The following is a 20,567-nucleotide window of genomic DNA, read 5'->3' on the forward strand; positions in this document are numbered from 1 at the left end:
TGACTGGCTTGTTTGAATAATTTCACAGGCTGGCAGGGAACTGGAGGCAGCTACCTGGGAATAAACTGTGCCTGGTCCTGGTGATAAGAAGGGTAGTTTGGCTCGGGGACCTGACCTATAGGAGCAGAAGGGGAAGGGAGTTTGAAGTTAGACCGTTTGAAGCCCTCCTGTTTCAACAGATGTCAAGGCAATCCTTAAGCTTGAATCTTGATTTCAGGGTTAATACCACAATGGGTTCTTTGATACCTTGATATCAATTTAAACCCTGGTGATGACTGAGACTTTTAGGGAATAGGAGGAGTCCTTCCCTAGGAAGTGATGTTGCCACTTGACCAAGAGGGAGAGGTGATCATCCACAACATAAAGCGTATGGACTCTTTCCTATTGATGTTCACTCAGTTGACCCCAAGGGGTCTGGGGGAGGGGGTGACGTCCTCCAGCACCACAGCATCTGGCAATGAACTGAGGATGGGAGGCCAACCCCACCTACAGGTGGGATGGGCCAGAGGGCTCCTGTTTGGTTTCACCCTGTAGCAGGGAGGCCTTTAGGACCACACTGACCTTGTGGGATGTCGCTTCCATGGCTCAAGGACTAACAGGGCGCTGAGTATGGACGCTCAGGGGCTGTGAGAGACTCTATTTCCAGAGAAGCCCAGTGTATGGCCAGCAATTCCTGCTCTAATAGTATGTGATTCAGGCCCAGGGAGGGCAGTTTCTTGCATCAGAAGCCCCTGGGCAACTTACGGACATCATAAGTGGTCCAGAGACGCCAGGAAGCACAGGAGGATGTTGCTAAATCCTCTTCACTGAGAGGAGCGCCGGTTGATTTTAATTTAAACAGACTCTAGAGTCCTTTGTCGGTCGGGCTCCCACTCAAGGTGGGCTAATTTCAAAGTGACGGCATAAATGGGCTTAAACACAATCTGTAAACAAGGAGCACGTTGCCTGCAGAGCCCCAGAAGGACTCAAAGATGTCGGATACGATTGTATGTCCTTTACAAATGTTTCAAATAAATGACCTCAAAGGAGGATGTCATCAAGGTGATGTCATACCTGTCATCCTGGAGAAGGGTGGATGCAGCGACGATCCTGTCTGCAAAGATCGTCTGTGACAGCAGAGCTGCTAGGTGTCCTGTGGGTAACTAGGTAGAAGAGTATTGTGCCCTTTTGGAGAGAAGGCCAACTGGCCGAGAGGAGGTTGAAGTAGACGATGCTGGTAAGGTGACTTTGTCCATGGCCTGGGTCAGGCCCCCAAGCCCCTGATGACCAAATCAGTCCTCTGGTGTGCTGGTAAGCACCTACAGGAAGCAAAGCCCACATGTATTGATTAGGGGTTTTGCACTGAGAGAGCAGTTGAATATCAAGGCCCCTTCCCCCAACTTTTTGTTTCATCAGTTCCTTGGCCATGGGCTGTCATGGATGTGCACCTCAGTACCTTTAGGGATCAGGAGAGCTCACGACAGCAGCAAGGGAAGCAGCAGCACAGGACACACAGCACAAGGAGTCATCCCCAGGACGGTGCTGGGCCAGGGGCACTTTCCCAAACACAGTCTCTGTGGCTGCCCCAGTGGCGGCCATCAGGCTGGACACAGTGACCAAAGTGCTAGTCCCACACCCAGCAGGTGGAAGTCAAGCGCCCACTAGTAGGGCATCGTGTTGTCCCTGGTCTCAGGTAGGAGCCTCGGAGTCCACCTGCCAGGCACAAGCCACAGCTGATGGTATGTTAACTCCGGGATATAGTCAATGTACAATAGTTTTCGCCTAGTTGGCGAGAATGAGACGTGAGGATGGGAAGAGATGGCAACATCCGTTGGAGACAACAGAACGTGAGCTAAAGCCCAGGCGGGTCAGCAAGTGGCACTTACATCCCAGGCAGTAACCGCTGCCTTACGAACCAGTTACCTAGCAAAGGAGCGGGTAGTTAAGGCTGGCCCGGTATCCTCAGGTGAGGTTAGACCATCCTGTTCATGATGCCAGTTTTTTTCACTCACTTCTTCTTTAATCCACTGGTGAGTAGAGATTCCTAGCCTAGACTAACAGGGCCGACTGAACACACAACACTCGACACCACACAGAAGGGACGAACAGCAGTTTACTAGTCTCACAGACCGGGGGAGGACACCACACTGCACGCAGGGCCACACGGAGGGTGGCACTTCAGAGCAGAGTGAACACGTAGGGGCTTAGGAGGCAGATTTTGTAGTAACAAGAGGGTGGGGGTGAGCCCTGGTTTTGGCAGGGGGGTGTGATGGGCTTGTGTGAATAATTCCATGGGCTGATAGGGAACTGAAGCCTGCTGCTCGGAAATAAGCAGGCACTGGGTCTGGTCCCTGTGAGAAGGGTCATATTACTAGGGGACCTTGTGTATGGGAGAGGAGGGAGTGGGGAACTGTACTTGGGCCATTTGAGGTCCTCTCAGTTTTTCCAGATGCCAAGACAGCTCTCAATATTGAATCTTAACTTCAAGCCTCATACCACAAGAAACTATTAAAAAGTAATTCTTCCTAGAACTAATCATTGAGTTCAATAAAGTCACAGGATACAAAATAAACACAAAAATCAAGTGTATTTCTAGATACTAGCAGTGACCATGTGGACACCAAAATTTAAACTATGTGTATAATTGCAGATAAAAATAAAACACATGTGTAAATCTAACAAAACATGCCCAGGACTAGTATACTGACAACTATACTGACAACTAGTATACTGACAACTAACTGATAAAAGAAATCAATGATCCAAATAAGTGGAGAAAAAGATCATGGTCATGAATGGGAAGACTAAGTATGGGAAAGACGTCAATTTTCCCCAAATGGATAGATTTAATGCACTTCCTATCAAACCCAGTAGGAATTTTTTTGTAGGTATAGACAAGATTGTTCTAAAACTTGTATGGAAAGATAAAGGAACGAGAATAGCTAAAACAATTTTGAAGGAAGTACTATGTGGGAGCAACCGTCTACCAGCTTCAAAACTTATCATATAGCTGCAGCCACCAAGACTGTATAGTCTTGGCCGAGGGCTAGACGCGTAGATCAATGAACAGAGAGACCCACAAACAGTCCCACACAAATATGCTCAGTTGATTTTTGACAAAGGTGCAGAAGCAATTCAAAGGAGGAAAGACAGCCTTTTCAACAGGTTATAGCAATGGAAAGCTTGTGAGGAAACTACACGCCAAAAACTTGGAAAGCAGGACCAGCAAAGAAGGAAGATAATGATTTCACTGGGGGTACTGCCAGGTGGTGATGGGAGGGGAGGGATAATGTGCACTCAGAGCAGGATGAAAGCTGCAAGTGCTGGGTAACGGTTTATTGCATCTTTCTGAATTCAGCTGCTTCTGATTGATCAGCTCCATAGGCTCCGATGATTTTCCCATCAGCCCCCACACTACAAACTCAGGTCACCCCCCTAGCTGAGCATCCAGTGCTCCAGACTCCATTAGCCTTCTCATTAGCATCATTCTCAGGCTATCTGAGGTAGCAAGGTGCATCTCAGGGACTCCAAAGATACATCCTCTCAGGTTCAAGTCTGCCAGAAAAGAGAGCTCTTCTAGACTTAGCAACTCCCATTCAACTCCTGATTTGACCCATCTGGTCACCAATCCACTGCCCCTCTCTCCCCCCTCCCCTCCCCCACCCCTGCTACACTACTGAAGTGTAACTAGAGTGATTTTGGGTGTGATTGACCAGGCCTTAGTAAGGTTCCACACCTCAATGTGAGGCATGGAACCTTACCTGATCCACATGGACTAAAAGGAGAGTTTAGTTCTCCATAATAAACTCTGGCTGTTGTTATAGAAGAAATAATGCCTAGTCAAAGCAGCAAATGTCCACTCTGGCCACTCACAGAGAAATTTCATGGTTAATGCTCAGCTTTTTGTTTCCAATACTAGTTAATGTTCACAGGGAATTTAAACTCTAGTTTCTCGTCTCTTGACTTTATCAGAGGATGCAGATTTAGTTGACAGTGACCTTTGTCTGATTGGGACCCCAAAGTAGTCTCATATTTTGAGACATCATGTGGCTTGAGATGGGTAAGCTTTCCATTTCCAGATTCCACTCCTGTATCATAAAGTTCCAGCCCCTTGCTTAATGGAGCTTAAAAGGAATGAGCTGGCCTTGCCTGATGGAAGCTTTTGGGGTGAAAAACTGACCAAAGTTCTCTGAATCATCAGCTTCTCTGAATCAAAGGCTCAGTAAAAATTAGAAGTAGTCTTTGCTCATGAAATAACAAGTGTATCAACACATCTGCCTCCACCTTTTCCCAGTCACCCTCAGCTTCACCATCCAGACCTATGGGATTGACACTTTATACTGCTTGCTGTTGACACATTACCCATTAACACTCTTGGAATGTGTACACTGCCAAGCTGGTTTGCATTACCCTCTTGGCAGAAGACCATTCAGAGAAAGCGGTGTATTTCACCACATCACCTCTCCCCCTGGCAAAACTCCCTAACTTCAGCCTTCCCCACTTTCATTTCTACTTTGGGTATCAATGAGCTCTTGTTCCTTCACTGGATACTAAGCAAGCATTTGATACCTGATCTTGCCCCAAGATATGTGTACTGGATTTTTGTTGCTGTTTGTTCATCTTGCTTATGTTTGTGTATGATCCAAAGTTCTTAAAGTTTGAGTATATCCATTCCTTGATCCTGACTGATAATGAAATGGAATATGCAAACACACTTTAAATAATCTACTTAGAAAATGTCTTACAGTAAGTCTAGTACAAAATATATGTAATGAACATCTTGAATTGACATAATAATGAAACAAACACGTGAACCTACCCCAGCTTGAGAAATATTGAGGAGTCCATGTGCTCCTTCCCCATTCCCTTTCCCCCTAGTCTCCTACCCTCCCCACCCCCTAAAGGTCACAAATGTCCTGATTCCTATTTTCCCCCTCATTTCATTACTTTCCTGTATATTTGTTTACCATATATGTGTGTTTTCCTAAATAATATTAGTTTTGCTTGGGTTGAACTTTACAAAAATGTTGTATTTCTTCTTTCACTGAATACTATGTGTTCGAAATTCAGCCATTGATATTTGTAACTGGTTACTCTAGTTCATTAATTTTCACTGCTACATAGTTCTCCATTGTATTAGCTTTCCACACATACCTTCTTTCACAGCGTTTCAAAAGCGATCCTGTGTGCCAAGTTCTTCACCCAGTTCCTGCCACAGAGACGGCACTCAATATATATTTGTTCAGTAGCTGAATGAGGAGGGAGGGTATAGCTCAAGTGGTAGAAGAGCATGCTTAGCATGCACGAGGTCCTGAGTTCAATCCCCAGTACCTCCTCTAAAAATAAATAAGTAAACCTAATTACCGCCCCCCAAAACAAACAGAAAACAACTAACAAAATTCTGTTTTAAAAAATAGTTGAATGAGACTGAGTTCTAACTGAAACACTGATACTTGTTTCCTCCGGCTTCTCTGCCCTTCGCTCCAGTGCTGAGACTCCTGCCAGCTCTTCTGCCCTGAGTTAATTACAGTTATACAATTTCTTGACCAGCCGTTTAGAAACCGGCGGGCCTCCCAAAACACCTAAGACTACAATTCCCGGAAAGCATTGCAGTGCTCTCTTGCGTCAATTTCAATTGACCTTCCCTCTCTGAGGCCTTCCGGGTTGTGTGGGCGGGGCCAAAAGAATTCTCCAATGGGCACCTCCGCGGGCTGAGGGGGCGGGGAAACTGTGCAACGAGCGTCTCGACAGGGGCGCCAATAAGCGCGGAGGTTGCTGGGGCAGCCGCCGTGGGCGGCGTCACTGAGCCGCGCCAGCTGAGCCGGGTTGAGTCCAGCCCCTCTCTTCTACCTTCTCCGGGGCTCGCTCCTTGTCCCGGCGTCTGTCGACCCCGCTTCCATGTACCCGGTGGGCGCAGCACCCCGAAGCCTCCACGCCCATGGCCACTAGCCTGAGGAGGCCGTCTTTCACCTCCTGTTCTTCCCCCTCTAACGACACGGACGACGAGGGTGTGCGCGGTACTTGTGAAGATGCTTCTATATGCAAGAGGTGCCTGCCCGGCGCGGGGTTAGGGGCCGCCGTCCCCGGGGGCTGGGGCCTAGGTGGGAGGCGGGCCTGTGTTTAAGGAATAGGGTTTACGCCAGAAGGCACCCGTCAACTCGTGCGACACCTGTGAATTGTATAGAGCAGGGGTTCATTTACTTAACTCACAATTATCTAAACTTCTTGTGTGCCAGGCACGGTACGAGCCTGGGAATAGCGTGACTGGGATACGGGATACCGTGACTGGGATACGGGATACCGTGACTGGAATCAGGCAGACGTGAACTTGGCCTCCTTGGAGCCTGTCTTGCTGGAAACAGACATGAAGCAAGTAGTAACTGCAGTCTTGATGGGTTATGAGGAGAAGCGCAGGTTCTCCTTTTATAGGTTACATTCCACTGGGACTAGTCATGATCTCCACTGTGCGCCTGAAACTCAAGTTAAGGGGGGAAGTGACCTGTCCAGGACCTCGTAGTACTTGCGTGCAGAATCAGTACTTTGCAGAGCTCTTGCCTGTGTGCTCCAGGAGTCTACACTTTTAGGGGGTGTGAGCATAGGTACCTGAAAGCCTGAAAAAGAAAGCATGAGGCTTAAGTGTTCTCCACTCATTCATTCAGCAAAAATGATCGAGATCTTACTTTGTGACAGTCCCTTCCTTTTGGCTGGTTGGTGGGTACTCAGTAACTGGAAACACGTGATGGACAAGACTAACATGGTAAACTCACTGCCTAGTGGGAAAAGGCAGACAGGGAGGAAATAATTACCCATGAAATAACATAATTACGATTTTGTGTTGAGTGCTGAGAAATAGGGGGCACCATTAGAGTTTGTAATTTAGGCAATAATGTTTGAGCTGAGAACAGAAGGCTTAAAAAAAAAAAGTAAATAGGGATGTTGGAGTGTTCAGGCAGAGCAGGGAAGGAGTGTGGTCTGTTAGAGGAACTGAATGAATGCCCTGGAAGCTGGGGCCACGTAGGAACTGTAGGGTAGGGAAAACAAAGGTTTAGGTTAAGCCTTGTACTTTTTATCGGTTCTTGGAAACAAAGCATAGTGTGTTTCAGAACATGAACTCTGGAGCCAGACTATCAAGCTGGTCCCAGCTCTGCTGTTTGCAAGCTCTGTAAACTTGGGCAAGTTACTAAACCACTCTGCCTCTCTGTTTCCTGATCTGTAAAATGGGGATGATGATAACGCCTGCTTCATGGGCACTTGTAAAGATGAAAATATAACCAATATTAGGAGAGCACTTGGAGCAGTGTCTGGCATGTAGTAGGTGTTAGTGGTGGTTGATTAAATAAATAGATAAATACATACTTAAGTATTAAAGGCTTGGAGGCAATCCCTGGTGAAATTTGTGAACTTAAATGAATTGGACCTGACGTTACTTCTTCTGTTTTCTGTTGCTATTAACCACATCTGTAGCACTGTTGAATCAGAAACAATTTTTGTCATTTGCTAAGAGAATTGGAAGTGTGGTCAGAATTACCTGGGGAAATAAAACACTTTGCAGTAGCATGTTAGGGTCAGGGTTATTTAATATTTTTTGGTAGTATGGGCTTAATATTTGTTGGGAACATTTTTGGCCACCTTGCTTACTTTAAAAAAGCAAATTAGCTGTGAAATAGCTGAGACACAAAAATACAGAGAAATAGTATAACTAGAGCGTGCCTTTCCTTGACTCCCTCTGCTAGTTTTTGTCATGTCAGCTCTTCTTTGCCTCAGTTTCCAATGCCCTCTGTGTCTACAGACATCTAAATGTTGGGTTGGATTTGGAACTGCAGAGAATCTAAGGCAGTAGCTTCCAGACCGAATGGTCCATCAGCATAGCCTGGGGGCTTTTAAAAGGTACTCAGGGCCTCCTGTAGACCCACTGAATCAGAATCTTCTGGGATAAGTCGCGGGTCATGAAAACCACATATGTTTGCCACCTGGATGCATTGCGTCAAAGGTTTTCTTGCACCGGGTTTTCTCTCAGCTGAAAAAAACATGCAAAGAGATTGTGAGAATCCATAAGTTAATGTCTGAAGACACTTTGCTGGACTCAGTGACTTTCAGGTTCTGTGATACTGTGATCTCTGTCTTCACTGTAAAATACAGCCCTTCAGTCTTGTCAAAAAAAAAAGTCATGTTGTGAGATAGGGCTTCTTTGCATGAGTTGTGGACATACTGCTCTTTCTGCCTCAGTTTCCTCATCTTTCAAATGGGGGTAATAATGGTAACTGACCCTTTGGATGTGAGGATTAAAGGAGATGGTCGATACAAAGGTTAACACAGGATCTGGCACCAGGTGAAGCCTTCAATAAATTATTGCTGGTTTTGATTTCCCTCCAGTCTGAGTATTATTTATTTTGAAGTTACTGAATATGTAGTAGGCATGGGTCAGGCTAGCTCCTGCCACACTGAATTACAGCTGTAAGATCCCTAAAATAGTGTTTAAAAAGCCATTTTTGCTTTCCAGGGCTCCTACAATTCTATTATTTCTGTTTTAATTTGCTCCCTCCTTTAGGATAGAGCCCTTCCACAGGTAAGAACGTTCTCTCTCTCCACGGGTTGTTGTGAGGATTAAATGTGGAATGCTTGTATCAGGGCTTGGCACATAGTAAGTGTTCAAAATTGATAGTTGCTGACACCATTACCACTCCCATTGTCACCAAACCATTATCATTGTCATCATCCTGGCTGTCACTCCTACAGTGATAACTCTTTAAAAAATTTTTTTAATATTCTATTTTTTTATTGAAGTATAGTGAGTGTACAGTGTTGTGTCAATTTCTGGGGGTACAGCATAATGTCTCAGTCATACACATACATACATATATTCCTTTTTATATTCTTTTTCATTATAGGTTACTGCAAGATATTGAATAGAGTTCCCTGTGCTGTACAGTAGAAACTTGTTTATCTCTTTTATATCTAGTAGTATCTGCAAATCCTGAACTCCCAGTTTATCCCTTCCCATCCCCTTTCCCCTCCTGGTGACCATAAGTTTGTTTCCTATGTCTGTGAGTCTGTGTCTGTTTTGTGAATAAGTTCCTTTGTGTCTTTCTTTTTATCCCAGTTATAAGTGAATACAGCGATAACTCTTGACTTAGAACTCTTCTGATTGGATATACTAGTAAGTTTATGCCTGGTAATTCCATTTGACTTAACAGTTATCTATACAGTGCTTACGATAGCTGACTCTCCCCCCTCCCCATTCCCCTTCTTATTTTCCGCACCGTTCAGTGCCCCACATCAGTTACCCACTCTCCTGTTTATCCTTGCCCCCCCAGCCCCTCCAGCCACCCCCACTGTGTCCTCTGAAGCCACCCCTCCACAGTCACCAGCTGCCTCCATTTGCTCAGCCTGCCCTCAGCTATTCCCTCCCTCTCTTTGCCTTGAGCTTGGGGAGATCCTTCACTTAAAGCCCTCTCAAGTCACAGCTGGGTTTTCTCATAGCCTGGATGTCTCAGGATCGGGAGGTTCAAAATTTGTGTCCCCACTGCTCTTTGTTCCCTCACCACACTTCTTCGAGACCCATGTCCCCTGCACCCTCTCCTCCTCCACGTGATTGTTTTCTGCCTGCTGCTGGTTATTCACCTACCTTGTTGAAGACTTGGCACCTGGCCCACAGGCCTTCCTCCCTGCCTCAGTTCTTGCCATCATCCTTGGTGTGCGTGTGGAGGACCCAGCTACACACAGGGCGCTCTTTCCTTTAACACCTTGTCTGCGGTGGTTACCTCTTCTTGTCCACCTGTCACCATTCCCGCCACGATACCCTGCATTTCCATCCAGGTGCTGTACCGCCTCACAGCCCCACCCTCCAACCCCAGTCTCTTCTTTCCAGCCAGCTTGGTCAGTTATTTCTCATCCACCGTCAGCGTCTTTCTCCTCGGGACCTCCATGGTTTTCTCTAGCCTGGAGAGACTTCCTTGAGGCTGTTCCCTCTCAGTTGAGCTTAGAGTTCATAGTCCATCCTTCTGTAATTCTCTTGGCAATGCCTTTGTCTCCCTTGCCCTTCATCCTAGTAAACCCCATACCCTGGTGGGACCAGATTATCCACTTTCACCTTGAATACTGGTGGGGGAAATCACACAGCCTGGCACGGCCAGGTGCCGCTGTGCATTCACGGCAACCAGCTTCACCTGCATCCTTTCTAGTATGAGTGTCTGGTCAACAACTCACTTTCTCACTCTCCGCAATACTTAAATCAGACATTTTCCACTTTCCGAAAGCTTCTGATTTACTCCACCCTGTTTCATCTTCAAGATAACAGGATGATATTATGGGTATTGCTTAACATAGAAAATAGATGCCTTCCGATTGGCACACCTTTAACTTCCCTCCAGGAAACTCAACCATCCTTTCCTACTGCTTCAGTTGTCAACGTCTGCCAGCAAAGACCATTAGAAACACACAGTTAAATGAGTTTAAATACTCATTTTAATGAGGGAGAACTCCCATCATGGGGAGCTTCCGGGCCTCTCAGTAAGGGATGTTAGAACTTACAGGGTTTGGGCTTTGGTTGGATAATTTTGGGGAGAGTTCCGGGAAGCAGGGGTTTGCTCTGGATTGGATGCTGACAGGAGGTGGGGACAGGTCTGGGATTGGCTAGCTCAATCAGAGTTTTCTAGAAGGAGGTGTGACTAGACTGACATGCTGTAATTCACAAAGAAGCCACAGGCAGTCACGTGGGAGAGAGGAACGTTTGCTGCTCTGCAGGCCGGGTGGCCTTGTTTTTGGCTGTTTAGACAAAATTATGAAGCAGCCCTGTTTTGTCTTCACTTCATCACTGTGCAACTTTTGTGCTAGCTGTTTGGCGAGACTGTTTATGTCCAACAGGAGGAATTCATGGCCTCTGAACACCAGGCAGCATCTAACAACGCTGGATCCCAGCTCACGGCGCCAGGCCAGCTCCTAGGGGATAGCGCTGCTTTCCGTTTTTTCACAGGGGAGGAGGTGAGTCTTAAACAGACAAACGGGTTTGCCAGGCAGATGACAATAGCAGGAGCCGAAGAGCATAGAGACTGAAGCAGCGTGGTGTCTTAGTGAACTTGACATTGGGTGGCGGGGGGAGGGGTGAAAGCAAGAGAGAATTCAAGAAAGACTGTCAAAGGATAGAATGGGGAAGGTCATGAGGGCTTTTCAGTGGGGGGAATGACATGATCTGGATTTGTGTTTTCGAAAATCCCCAGCAGCCATGCGGGAGATGGGCTGGTGACAAAGAGGAAGTCTGTTCCCTTTTCTTTCCCGCCAGCCATAGCCCCTGCTCAGTCTCCTTGCTCCCAAATCTTGCAACACATCTTTATTGTTCTGTCTGCTTCTAGTCTAGCCTCCTCCCCTGGCCAAGTGTTTCTGCTGTGGCCGGGGTGATGTTTCAGAATCACAAATCTTCTCCTGTCACTTTGTTACTTGGAACCTTTCGATTCTCCATCAGCCACAAGGTCAAAATCCACACTCTGTTGCATGACACACCTCACCTTTCCTGATATGATTGTACTGCCCTGGACCTGACCGCTGCCACCTGGAAATCACCATTCAGATCTCTCAGAATGATCTCAAATTATTTCTAAAGCCAAGCTCAAGATCACTTTCCTGTCTTTTCCTCCTTGCCACCCCCACCCTCCCAGGGAATGGTGCCATTGTCCACGCAGACCATGGCAGGCATCATGGTGGAACCGCCCTTTCACTTACCCCCAAAGCCATCAATCACCCAGGCCTTTGATTTTTGTCTGTGAAATGTTTCTGGAAGCTACCTCCTTTTCTCCACCTCACTGCTGCCATCTCAGTCCACAGTGAGGTCATGGGCCATGCCACTCGTCTGCTCCCTCTGCTCCCCAGTTGCTCCTACCCCCAGAGGTTTGCAAAAGGCACATCGGACTGGGTCACTCCCTAGTGTAACAGCTTCTTGTTATTGTTAGAAAAAGAGCAAAGTTCCTCATGTGGTCTGCCCAGCCCTGCCCGTTCTGTATGGCTTCTCCAGCCTCACTTCACCCTCCTCTTCCCTTCTCCCCTCCATCCTCTCAGTTCCCCAAGTGTGCCCTGGCCCTGCCCTCCTTGGGGCCTTTCAGCAGGCCATTCTTTATTGAGACCCTACTCAACTTAACGGAGGTCTGGTTCTAGTGCAGGTGCAGAAGGGAGTGGAACAGGCAAGAGTGGAGCTCTTATGGGGCATTTATTCCAGTGGGAGAAGCGGCCAGGAAACACACAAGCCAAACACCTGGCACATGAGCTCAGAGAGATGCAGTAGGATGCTGGGGGGAGTTGTAATGTGAGCTAGGGTGGCCAGGGAAGCCCTCCCTGCCGAAGGTCAATGCTGGGGAAAGGAATAAGCCCATGGAGGGATATCTGCAGAAACAGTGTCCCGGGCAGAGGGAAAAGAGAGAACTAAGGCCCCGAGGCAGGAGTTGGCATGCCCCAGGAGCAGCAAGTCCTGAGCGAATGAAAGGGAAGAGAGTAGCAGGTGTTGCCGGCTCTTGGAAGGACCCAGCTGTCACTCTAAGTGAGGTGGGAGCCGAGCCGCTGGAGGGCTTTGGACAGAAGATGGAGGCGACCTGACTTGGGTTTCAGTAGGACGCCTTGAGTTTCTCTGTGGAGGCCAGACTGTTTAGGGCGCAAGCCCAGAGGCAGGGAGACCTGCTGTCACAATATTCCAAGTCAGAGATGCTGGCGGCTTGGAGCAGGATGGTCGCAGTGGAGGTGCTGAGAACCTGCCTGATCCTGGATCCACTGTGAAGGCAGAGCTGATAGAACGGACTGACAGATTGGGGGGTGGGCTGAGATTGAGGGGTCGAAAGTGACCCCAAGGTGTTTGGCTTTATCTCAGGGAAGCCATCTGGCACCTGCAGACAAGATACAGCCCCTTGTTACATGTTCTCATAACACTCCGCGCACGCCCAGTTGGAATTCAGACATGTTTAATGTTTGTCTCCCCCACCAGAGTTAGCCCAGTACCCAGCAGGGACATGTGTACCTTAGTGCCATTCGCACGATAGACACACAGTAAGTGTTTGTCAGATGGTTAAAGTCAACTGAAGGCAAAAGTTCAAGATTGTTTCCTGAGGAGCTCTTAAAATTCTGGCTTTCTGTTTTACTGGGTTTTGGTGGTCCAAATGTTTTAGAAACCAGACCAGGGGCTGTAAGGCTGAAACTCCATTGTGTCAATTATAGACGTTCCTCTGATTTCTCAACTGAACTGAAAGATATCCCCACCCGCCCCGCCTTGCCATGCAAGCAGCTCACAGGCTCACCTCTGGGGAAAGCCTGTGTTTTTCTAAGGGCACTGGCCTCTCAGCACACTGATTGCATCTTCACAGCTCTGCCCCAGAGAGCAGGGCCAATAGTTTGATCTGAACTATTTTGAAGGCAGATGCAATGCTGTTTTCCATCCCTAGGGAAGACATGTCACCTTAGAACCAGAACATTCTGTCGAGGATATGTTAGCTGCCAAACTTGCCCATCAGGAAGGTCAAGTAAATCACTGATTTTTTTTCATCCTCTCCCTTTTTTTTTTAAATAAAAGGAATGAATTAGATTTTAGAAAATATCTGGGAAAGATAATGATTTTAGATCTTGAATAGAAATATCACATTTTTTTTCTCTCTAATTTGTTTAAGTGACAAAAGTGAGGTCAGGAGACCTTGAACAACATGGATTTGATCTGCATAGGTGCACTTATACAGGGATTTTTTTTCCCCCTAAATATGTGCCGTAGTTCTACACAGTCCTATGGTGGTTGAATCTGTGGATGTGAAACCGAGGATACAGACAGCCAACTGTAAAGCTATACGTGGATTTTCTACTGCATGGGGTTTGGCGCCCCTAACTGTCACATTGCTTAAGGGTCAGCTGTACATTTTCTCCACTTAGGAGCCTACTGTGAATATATTGTACATGCAGTTTCACCCAGATCTGCCTCATTTTTTTTTTTTAACTGGCCGCACAGAGTTCTGCAGTGTGCTTGTACTTTATTTGGCTGTCCTTTTGGTCAACATCTAGGTGGTTATGATTTTGCTCTTCAGATCGTGCTGTGATGAGCAGCTTTGCCCAGGTGTTTGAGTTTTCCTATGAGATGGATTTCAGGGGAGAAGTTTCTGCAGAATGGTGCTCAAGTTCTATCAGTTTCCATTCCATCCGTGGTGAGGGGAGATGCTAATCCTGAGACCTTCTCAGTCTCTTAGATTGTTCATCAACCAGAAGGTGGGGAATAATAAACTGTTTTTGATTTGTGTTTCTAACTTCGAGACTGAGGCCACGCACTTTTTTGTCTGCTCACACTTAGTGGTGTTTGTGATGTGAACCCTCCCTCCCATGTCACTGTCCGGCCGGGTGGTTGTCTCGTTTGGTTATCTGTATTTTTATTACCAATTAGTGAGGCCCCTTTGTCACTGGGATGGTGATCCTTCACCTCTGTGTTTATTACAGTGTTTTCTCTCAAGCTGATGCTCATCTTTCAGTTTAGCTTGTGTTATATATTTCTTTTTTCTCCTCCACTTTTAAAAGTTGAAGCTTCATTGATTTACAATGTTGGGTTTGTTTCTGGTGTACAGCATGGAGATTCCACTATACATATATATGTATTCTTTTTCATGTTCTTTTGCATTATAGGCTATACAAGGCATTGAATATAGTTCCCTGTGCTGTAAGTAGGACCTTGTTATTTCTCTTTGTACATTTCATAATGCAGAAATAGTGAGTTATGGTACAGAATCTGACATTCTAACTTCAGTGGCTTTTGGGTGATGTTTTGAAAGACCATTCTCAACCATTATAACATTTTCTTTTGGCATTTTATGGTTTTGGTTTTAATGCTTAGATCATCCATCTGGCTTTATTATTTTTTATATTATAAAGTAGCAGTTTTAATTAATTTCGTCTCAAATTATTAGCCAGTTGTCCACACACCATCTATTGAATGGTCTGTATTTCCCCATTGATTTGAAATGACACTTGTGTTATATACCAAATTCTTGTATGTACTTTAACACAGCAGTGCATATGTCACTCTTGACTTTCGGTTGAAATTGCTTTTTTTTTTTTTCATTTTGATGTCTGAAAACTTTTGACTCACAAAGTTACTCAGTTGTGAATGGATTGAAAGCTCCCATAGCTTGCTTTGTAGAGGAAGAATAAGGTTTGTAGTAGGGATATCAGAATTTTCTTAGTCTATTTGAGCAGCTGAGCTCCAGGAAGAAAGAAGAGGAAAGGGATATTAGCAAAAGACATGAATGTCCTAAGTCTGTCCCTTTTCATCAGGAAAGCAGTAGCTGTTGGGGAAGCCCCACTGTTAGACTTCTATGTGCTTCTTATTAGCCAGAATTAGGACACATGGACCCCTTGCTAGCTGCAGCAAAGAGGGGAGGTGAGAATTTCAAATAGGGCAGATTGACGCCTCAAACCAAACTGACATCCTCTTAGGAAGAAGAGGGAGACATTATTGGAAAGAGAACTTGGAAGGTCTACTACATCCCACATGCTTACTTTTTTTTCCTGTCTAGAATTTTCTTAGGTATTCTTAAGCAAGAGGGAGGGAGAGGAAGGGTTTGGGAGAGAGGGAGAGAATTTGCACAGAATACAATGTTCAGTTTGATGAGGGTTGACAGTTGTGTATATCTGTGTACGACCTCCAGAACAAAATAGAAAATATTTCTGAAACTCCAGAAGGTTCCCTCTGTCTCTTTCGAGTTAGTCTCCTTACCCCGAGCTAGCAACCATTTTCCGATTTCAGTTCACACAGGTTAGATGTGCTTTGATGCTTCGATCATCCATCTGGCTTTACTATTTTGTATGTTATAAGGTAGCATCTTAGCACATATACATGGAATCATAGAGTCTGAATTCTTTTTGTGTCGTCTTTGACACATTCTTTGAGATTCATCCATGTTACACACATTGTCGAAGATAGGCAAAGCCGAACACTATAGTGGTAAGGTCAGATTTTCTGCAGCAATCACTGCTGCAATAGGGAAAAGAATCCAGCGTGCACTAAACTCAACTCCAATTTGGGCAGAAGGCACTTTATAAGGAGAATGAGAGAAGAAGAAAGGTGGTGAGCAAGAGCTCAGTCAAATCGGTGAAAAATTACAGAAAATGGGAGACAGTGTGTCGGTCTAGATCTGGATTTGCCATCTGGATTTGCTAACTGGGTGACAGGGGCCCTGTCTTCAGGTGTTGGCTGGAACAAACAGTGACTTCTTTTGGCAGCCTTGAATTTTCTCAGGCAGGTACACTGAGGGGGCCTAGAGGCATCCTAGGGGAGTGGCCTTGAGCTGTTAAAAACTCTGTTAGTGTGTGTTCAGGTCTTTATATTACAGGCCCAGATTGAGGTCTAGTCGAGAAGAGGGCCCAGAGGAGCCTGGCTAGACATTGGTCAAGGAGAGAACCTTTGCCAGTGTAAAATAGTTTACTGCTTTTTATGTTGTGTGAATACACAATGATTTGTTCATCCATTCACCTGAGGATGAACATTTGACTCGCATCCAGTTTTGGCCAGTGTGAATAGGGTGCAATGAACATTCTTATATAAGTCTGAAATTTCTCTTGGATAAATACCTATGAGTGGAATGGCTTAGTCGTAGGGTGGGTATGTGTCAACTGCCAGACTAATTTCCAAAGTGGTTTATCAGTTTGCACTTTCCACCAGCAGTGCCTCCAACCTCCAGTTGCTCCATATTCCTCGTTAAACTTTTGGTGTTGTCCGTGGGTGTGAGAGGCCATCTCATTATGGTCTTAAACGGCACTTCCCTGCTGACGGATGTCGTTACGCACCCTTTGTGCGCTCGTCGGCCATTCCTACGTCTTTTGTGAACCATCTGTTTAGGTCTTTTGCCCATTTTTGTTGCTGATGATGTTGTTGGTTTTGACTTGCTTGGAGTTTTGTTTCATATTCTAGATAGGAATCCTTTGTCAGATAGATGTGTTGTAAATATACATACATGTATAGGAAAATGAAAATTTAAAATATTTACAATAGCATTAAAACACCACCTGTCTAAATCCCAGTTGAAATCCTAACCATCTTTTTTGAAGAAATTCACAAATTGATTCTAAATTGTATATGAAAACACAAAGGATTCAGACTAGCCAAAAAAAAAAAAAACCTTCAAAAGAAGAACAAAGTTGGAGAACTTAACACTACTTAATACTACTTAATTTTAAGACTCACCATAATCAAAAAAAATGTGGTTTTGGCGCGAAGGTAGAAAAAGAGATCAATGAAACGGAATAGAGTTCAGAAATAGACCTACAACCGAAACTGTCAGCTGATTTTTCCCCAGAGTGCCAAGTCAGTTAGTTCAACAGGGGAACGGAAAGCCTTAACCCATAGTTCTGAATCAACTACATATTCAGGTGGAACATTGACTTCATTCTGTACACACGTTCTAATTGGAGATGGATTGTAAGCCTAAATATAAAAGCTGGAACCGTAAAGCTTCTATATGAAAACATGGGCAACTATTCTTGGCAGCCTTGGGGTAGGTAAATATTTTATGTACAGAACCAAAAAAGCACTAACTACAAAGGAAAAATAGATACACTTAGAAAATGAACGGACAAGCCACATCCTGGGAGAAAATATTTGGAATACGTGTTCTTAACTGTTTTGTTTTTTCCAGAAGTGTGTTAACATTATTCAGGTCCATGGATGGCATCCTGTTACTGTGTTCTGTGTTAATTATGTCAAATATGTATATATATTAAAAAGTTAGATATGAGACGTTGTACCAAGGGGGCTGATTGGATTCTCCTACTTACTTCACTCTGTGAATGTTGGTTCCTTCTCCTGTTTACACTTTGCCCACTGTTCAATGACTGCTTACGAGAGAGAAGGCAGATTGTAGATCATATTACACCTTGTAAAGTAATTAGACATTAGATGAAACCAAAAGGCAATACTAGTAAGTCTCCTGTGGGAGGAAACCAGCCTCTGGGGCTTCTTCATTATTCAGGCCCAGCTTTGTAGGTGATTCACGACTTAAAGTCTTGCGGATCTACTTAAGGAAAGCCACAAGAGGCTTCCCAGAATTCCCAAGAAGCGAACAAATCCAAACTCTGTTTAGGTACAGAGTTTATTGCCCGTAAGACCTTGTTTTCTGTCTCCCACTTATAAACCAAGAATAAAACCGACAGAAAATAAAAACCGAAAAAATAAAACTAAAAGATATAAAAGAACAATACAAATTAAAAATTGAGGTAAAGCGGTATCTTAAAGACTACAAAGCAGTATGCAGTTAAAATTACAAATTTGAAAATGAATGCTGAGAATATTCAGTTGATTTTTGCAATTGATGTTTATGAATATACATATATACACATAACGTGAGCATCCGTAAGCAGCTAAGCAGTACCTATGCACAGACACACAGAAACACACAGATACCATTTAAGCCCCTGAAGTGTTGGGGGAGGGGTGTAAATCCAAGTGGGTAAGTAGGCTTGTAAAGCAGTGAAGTTAGTTTCCCTCAAGGTCCCACAGCTTGGGGAAACCACCCTAGGGTTGTTACGAGGGCCTCATGTGTTCCTGTTTGTCAAGCATTTGGAATAATGCCTGGCATGCAGACAGCACTCACTCAGTGAGTGTCCTTGAGAAGTGAAATAAACCAGCCCCAGCCTAGATCCTCATACTCTGGGAGAGCAGGGAGGGCCCCTCCCCATTCCCTGAATCCTCAGATCACGAAATGCCTGTTGGAGGGCGGTTCCCTACCTTACATGAATTTCCCATTGTTGGAGTGGACGCTTTTGCCAATAGGACAGAATCGGTCAGTGTTTCTTTAATGAATAGGTGGTTGGACCAGGCCCATGTTTCCCATGGGAGGAATGCGAGATGGTTTGAGGCGGGCACAGATAGATGTTTCAAATTTTAATAGTTAGGTATTTATTGCAGTGTGTGTTAGGAGAAAATATTAGGTAGCACATCGACCTGAGTCCTAAGAAAATTGATTTGATTTAAGGATGTATTAACATTGAACAAGTGAGTGTCGTGAACGTTTTCAAAGCAGTGGTGGATTGAATGTAAATGGAGTGAATCCTTAAGGTCTTTCCAAAGCTGAGATTTTTGGCTCTGTGATTCTGGAAGCGAAACATGAAATCAGAATATTCCAATGGAAGGGGTGTTCTCTGGGTGTCAGGAGCAGAAGACGATCAGGGAAATGGACGATGGCAGGACTAAGGTGCACAGTATCGTGGTGCAGAGATCATTGCTATTAATGTTATGCTGTCTGTTCTGGGCACTCTATTGATATATATACATTCATTCTAACAAAATTGAGAGCATCCTGTCCATATAATCTTGTCGCCTGCTTTCTTGACCTGACACTGTAACTCCAGGTTCTACATTCTTGGGAAAAAAATCTTTGTGTTCATTCTTGGGTTTTTTCCCTAAGGATAAAAATCCCAGAAGTGGGGCTGCATGGTCATCGTGTCTGCACGTTATTCTGGCTTTTTACACCTGTTGCCACAGTGCCTGGCCTCACGACCAGGCCAGTTCCAGCACCCTCGGCCTGAGTCCTCTCCAGAGCCGGGTTCTATTAAAAAGATAGTTTTATCACTGATTTGATGGGAGAAATATTGCTCTGTTTTTGCTTTCGTTTTCATTCTGCCTTTTTAGAAAATTATTTCTTTGATCGTTGATAAGGCTGGGCTTTTTGTATGTTCATTGGGTTGGTCAGTTTCTTTTGTGAATTTTCCTTTTTTTAGTGACGTTTAGTTGATTTACAGTGTTGTACAAAAAAGTGGTTCAGTTATACGTATACATGTGTATCTTCCTTTTCAGATTCTTTTCCATTATGGGTTATTACAAGATATTGAATATAGTTCCCTGTGCTGTACAGTACATCCTTGTTTATCTATTTTATGTATACTAATGTGTATATGTTAATCCCGAACTCCTAACTTATCCCTCTTCCCCACCCCTTTGTGCTTTTTAACCATAGTTTGTTTTCTGTTTCTCTTAGTCTATTTCTGGTTTGTAAATAAGTTCATTTGTATTTTTTTAAAGATTCCATATGTAAGTGATACCATATAATGTTTTTCTCTAACTTACTTAGTATGATAATCTCTGATTCCGTCCACCTTGCTGCAGATGGCATTATTTCATTCTTTTTAAGACTGAGTAATAATCTGTTGTGTGTGTATGTATATATATGTATACATACACACACATCTTCTTTATCCATTCATCTGTTGCTGGACATTTAGGTTGCTTCCATGTTTTGGCTATTGTATTTAGTGCTATGGACTTTGGGGCACATTTATCTTTTCCAGTTAAAATTTTCTCTGGATATATGCCCAGGAGTGGGATTGCTGGATCATATAACTCTACTTTTATGTTTTTAAGGAAGTTTATTGTTCTCCATAGTGGCTGCACTAACTTACATTCCCACCACAACAATGTAGGAGGGTCCCTTTTCCTCCACAACCTCTCCAGCATTTATTATTTGTAGGCATTTTAATGGTGGCCATCCTGACTGGTGTGAGGTGATGCCTCATTGTAGTTTTGGTTGCATTTCTCCGGTAATTAGTGATGTTGAGCATCTTTTCATGTGCCTGTTGTCCATCTGTAGTGAATT

At 44.6% G+C, this 20,567-nt stretch overlaps 1 protein-coding gene across 2 annotated transcripts in view; it reads left to right on the forward strand.

The window, feature by feature from the left end:
- The first annotated feature begins 5,713 nt into the window (after positions 1–5,713).
- LCMT1 (leucine carboxyl methyltransferase 1) overlaps positions 5,714–20,567 on the forward strand; it is a 48,174-nt gene continuing 33,320 nt past the window's right edge. The window contains exon 1 of one of the 2 annotated variants that reach the window (XM_006201219.4): positions 5,714–6,027. In XM_006201219.4, the coding sequence (XP_006201281.1) occupies positions 5,918–6,027 (110 nt within the window). In that variant the 5' untranslated portion in view covers positions 5,714–5,917. The remainder of the gene's footprint in view (positions 6,028–20,567) is intronic. The other variant, XM_072942808.1, reaches the window with a different exon arrangement.

This window comes from Vicugna pacos, chromosome 18 (genome assembly GCF_048564905.1).
Source record: "Vicugna pacos chromosome 18, VicPac4, whole genome shotgun sequence".
In the NCBI taxonomy this organism is placed as follows: Eukaryota; Metazoa; Chordata; class Mammalia; order Artiodactyla; family Camelidae; genus Vicugna; species Vicugna pacos.